General features: G+C 37.4%; 1 protein-coding gene across 1 annotated transcript; it reads right to left on the bottom strand.

Annotated features, from left to right (window-relative positions):
* Positions 1 to 357: 357 nt before the first annotated feature.
* On the bottom strand, positions 358 to 2,369 carry LOC126614942 (40S ribosomal protein S2-4-like). The gene is made up of 2 exons (XM_050282651.1): positions 1,568 to 2,369; positions 358 to 705 (listed from the first exon to the last, which is right to left on the bottom strand). Exons 1-2 carry the CDS (start codon positions 2,234 to 2,236, stop codon positions 547 to 549), a joined length of 828 nt encoding a protein of 275 aa, XP_050138608.1. The 5' UTR covers positions 2,237 to 2,369; the 3' UTR covers positions 358 to 546.
* Between the last annotated feature and the right edge of the window lie 2,556 nt (positions 2,370 to 4,925).

Raw genomic sequence — 4,925 nt, 5'->3', positions numbered from 1 at the left:
TTTCGTTAAAGTTCCCTAAAATCAATCCAAATCCCACCGAATCCAAGCTTCTCCATCTTCAATCTCAGAAAACTTCACCATATGCTTTGCTCATCTTTAACTTAAATAAGGGTCACGATGATGTAATTTTGAGAAAAGGATAATGCTGCAACAAAACTAACGGGAGCGAATTGTACTATGCTATAGTGGTATTTTTAATCCCCGACCTTAGGTTTGCCTCCCTTAAATTGCGTGTTCCATACCAAAATATTATGTCCTACAGAGTTAGTATGAAACACCACACAAGGCTTACTAGGCAAATGAACACATTAGTAAGAAGGGGCAAATGCTTAAAGAACAGAACAAAAGTATCGGAGGTCTTGTAAATCCAAAAATTTCAGCAAGGTAACATGATTGAATCCGACATAGATCAAAATTACCACCAAAGAAAGACAAATTATAAACGTTAATAATTCTTAGACAAAAAAGACAACATATTAATGTCTTCAAACCTAGAAAACTCAAAACCAAGATTTCATCTTTAAAGGAATACTAGGATCTCTCACACTAGGCTTCTACTTTCTCAACATCTTCGATAAGAAGGGGTTTAGTTGGCTTTCCCAGAAAGTCGGTGAACTCCTGGAACGGAGAACTGGTGAAGCGTGTCTCTTTCCAGAACTCAGGCGTCAAGAAACCATAAGTCTTCAGGAGGCAATCGAAGGTGGCCTGCGACAATTGAAAGAACACTGTGATCAGATATCATGCACACAATATGAAATTAAACAAACACTTCCACCAGTTTTGTCATCACATCAAAAAGACAAAAACAAAAATTGGGTTTGTACTTAGGGAAACGGCAAAGTAAGAATTAGCACAACTACAAAGGAATCAGCAATGTAGCTTTATTCGGTTTTCATGTTAAGGGGTTTGATTATCCTAATACTAAATCACTGATCTCCGCACCATTTGAAAACATAACTTCGGCATCATGCAGCCATTGCCTATGAGCAAGTAATATCCTCTATAATAATGACTCACGACATAGTATTGACTAGCCCAATTAATAGTCAGAATCATAGACTAAACACGCAAAAACTTGGTAGCAGGGCTTTGAATTTCATGTTACCATCACAAGTAAAGGTAAACGAAATTTGTAATCTCGTGTCTTGTATCATGACGACATATAGAAAACACATCATCATATCCCAATACGATATATCAAGATAATGTATCACTTCAACTAAAAGTATTGCAGGAAGGGTTTCAACAAAGATTTCAACTTTTAAAAACAAAGCAATCCACATTTTAAACAATACAAATAGCTTGCTACAACGGGCCAAGATTGCAAATCTTCACAAGTACAATTTTATGGATATAAACACTGTGATCATACATCAGCCAACACACTGCAACAAGCCTAATTCTCAGAGTAAAGAGCTCTTTGTCAACGATATGAATAAACAGTTTGTCAAACATTTCAAATTAGCACAACGATATATATATATATAAATCAATGCAAACAATATCAAATAAATAAATTAACACAATTTTGTATCAATAATAATCGAAAGTCTCGAAAGATATATACCTTGACGAAATTGCCAAGGGTCTTGGTGGAGCCACGGGATGAAGTGAAGACATCATCAATACCAGCAAACTGCAACACCTTCTTGGGCACACGGGCAGCCACAATCCCGGAACCACGGGGAGCGGGCACCATCCTCACCGTGACAGACCCACACTTCCCGGTCACCTTACACGGAACTGTATGGGGCTTACCAATCTTGTTACCCCAGTAACCCCTCCTCACCGGAATCACAGACAACTTAGCCAATATAATTGCGCCGCGAATCGCAGTCGCCACCTCCTTGCTGCACTTCACGCCGAGCCCAACGTGCCCGTTGGTGTCCCCGACCACCACGAAGGCCTTGAACCGGGTTCGCTGACCGGCCCGGGTCTGCTTCTGGACCGGCATAATCTTCATGACCTCATCCTTCAGACTGCCGGGGGTGACGAGAGTGTCGATGATCTGGTGCTCCTTGATGGGGAGGGAGTGGAGATAGATCTGCTCCAGGCTGCGGATCTTGCCCTCCTTCACAAGGCGGCCGAGCTTCGTCACTGGGACCCACTTCTCTTCCTCTTCGCGTCGGCCGGGTCGGCGTCCGCGGCCGCGTCCACCACGGTCACCGCGTCCACCGCGGTCACCAAATCCACGACCGAATCCGCCGCGGCCTCTCTCAGCTGGTCTCTCTGCCATGATTGGGTGTTTTGGGTTGTGAGAAGAATGGAGGGGAAGGGGGGAGGAGAGAGTGCAAACGGCAGGAGTGAAGGTTTGGGGTTGCGGAGAAATGGTTATCTTTGTTTTTATAGATGCTAGGGTTAGGGTTTTGTGGGTTTGTAAATGGAGTTCTTGGTCTGCTCTAGTTTTCCTTGTTTCTTTTACAGAGTCGCCCCCTTGGGCCAATTGGGCTTCTGCTTAGTTATGGGCCTTGGGCCATTATTTCAACCAAAAGTGGAAGAGTGTATTAGGGAATCGTTTCAGATAAACATTACGCAATCGGATGATGGAATCGGAATGAGCATGAATCGATTAGTAGTTTGATTACTGAAGTATCGTTTTACAAGTACTTATAACCATTTAAAAAATCCAAGTTGTTGTCGTAAATAATATTTAGAAATGTAATTGTATAAATCTAAACGTATAATTCCAATAAAATTTAGGAACCACTAGCAGCATTGGTACAACAAACTCATGTGATTAGTATAAATACAAAAAACACTCACTTGCAGAGCCCTTGCAGATAGCAGCGGAATATGCTTAGGGTTTTGTTCTTTTACGACCTAGCTCTAGATGCCAAGTAGGATTGTACACCCAAAATACTTGTTTATAATTCAACAAGGATTTACAACATATACACATACAAACCTTGTTCTACAAGGAAGGCTATAACACAATATAATTCCTTCCTAATAAAGGACTCCTGCTATAAAGGTGGATGACCCACTTGAAAAAAAAGTCATCGACAGCCAACAAATATTGAAGTTGTGCTGCCTACTTTCACACTTTTTAACCTTAACAAAGAAGATATAGTTTCTCTATATAAAGGCTTATCAGCTTGCAGATATAATAGAGAGGCATAGATACAATGTATTGTTTCCATTACTTTGTAATTTAAGTATGATAATGAGAGAGACTACTGCTACTGCCCTCGAGGACGTAGCCACACTTGCCGAACCTCGTAAATATTGTGTCTTATTTACTTTATATTATACTACACACGTATCCCCATTTTCACAACAACTCCTATAATATCTCTAAGGATTCCTACAATTGCTACTCTTAATGACTCATTTTAACACTCCCCTCAAGTTGGCACATAAATATCACACTTCCCAACTTGACAAGTGAGTCATTAAACACCTACTACCCTAGGCATGAATTGGAAATTTTAGTATTTATTAAAGTCATGATGATTTATTGAATGGGAATAAAATTATAAACTGTGGTTATGGTTGATTATTATATTTGGAATGGTGAAAAGATCATAAAGATTTCTTCATTTAATATTGGTGGACATGAATGAAAATATGGAATGAGATTTCGAGTTTGTTTAATATAAACGTTTTCTCAGTAGAGTTTTTACGTTGATGAAAAGAATTGTTGGGGAAGTTATAATTACAAATTTGATTGGTTTGGTTGCCATAGTATGGGTGGTCATTGTTGGATTTGATATTGCAAACAAATTTGATGACGAGCACATATTCTCGTGGATGTGTGATTAATAAGGTTTAGTTGTTGGCCAGTTGTAATATATTTAAATTTTTCTCCTTTGGTTGATGGAATGTGAGTAGTACTCTAGATATGCGAGTCACTCATTTATTCGATCTGTGACTGCAGTTTGAAGCAATTTAAAAGAGAAATATTGAAATAAAGATTTGGGGGAAAAAATGTTTTTAAAGTTACTATGGGTAGTTTTGTATAGTTGCGGAAATGAAGGAAATCATAGAATGAGGTTTTATGTTAGTGGTGTTGCGGATTTGTTTTAAAATTTCTTTCCTTTATCTAGTAAGTGTGATTGGAAACTCTACTGATTTTGATTGGAAATTTTGAAATTTAATTTGCCAATTATAATGTTTTGGCTTGAAATTTTGATATTTACTTAGCCACTAATGATTAAGGCTTGCATTTCTAGTACCTCTTTGGGCCGATGATGGTTATGATTGAAGTTTATGATCATTGTTTGAGGGTGATGTATATGGAAAAAGAATTTTTTTTTCTAATTTATAGTATTGTCGGTGATTGTGGTTATTATGCTAGTATTTATTTTAGGTCATGAAAATTGTGGCTTGATGAGGATATTTATTCTGCCAATGAATGTGGTTGGGAATCTGAAACTGTGGGTAAGAATCACGATTGTTATTCGTTGGTTTACTTATTTTTTGAGCTTGAATAAAATCGTAGACTAAGATTATGATTTTATTCACCATAAAAGAAATTGTGGAAATTGTTCTAATTTCTTTTCGTAACTCGATGGTTGAAATCTAAGGGACGAGATTTATTTTAATGGGGGGTGAATGTAAATGTAATACCCTGAAAATTTAAATATATGAATATGCGGAGAAAAATCGAAAATAAATCGATTTATGGGTATGAAAAATTGAATTGAGAACTTTTAAAGTTTTGTTTCCGGAAATTATTATAAATTATGTTGTGAAATTTACTGTTAGGTTGAAAAGACGAAAATGCTCTTAGTTGGCTTAACGTAATTATACGATGACGTATTTTATCCTTATATATTTTATCGGATTTCTTGATATATTTGGATAGATGATGATCCTATGAGTGAGTAAGCGAAAAACGTTTGTGAAACAGAGTTATAACGAAGGAGTTATTAGCATTTAAAGTCAAAGACATTTTTGTAAATTTAATCCCTTTTAGAAGGCTC

This window comes from Malus sylvestris, chromosome 3, assembly GCF_916048215.2.
Source record: "Malus sylvestris chromosome 3, drMalSylv7.2, whole genome shotgun sequence".
Classification (NCBI taxonomy): Eukaryota; Viridiplantae; Streptophyta; class Magnoliopsida; order Rosales; family Rosaceae; genus Malus; species Malus sylvestris.
This window is presented reverse-complemented; position numbering and strand designations above follow the sequence as displayed.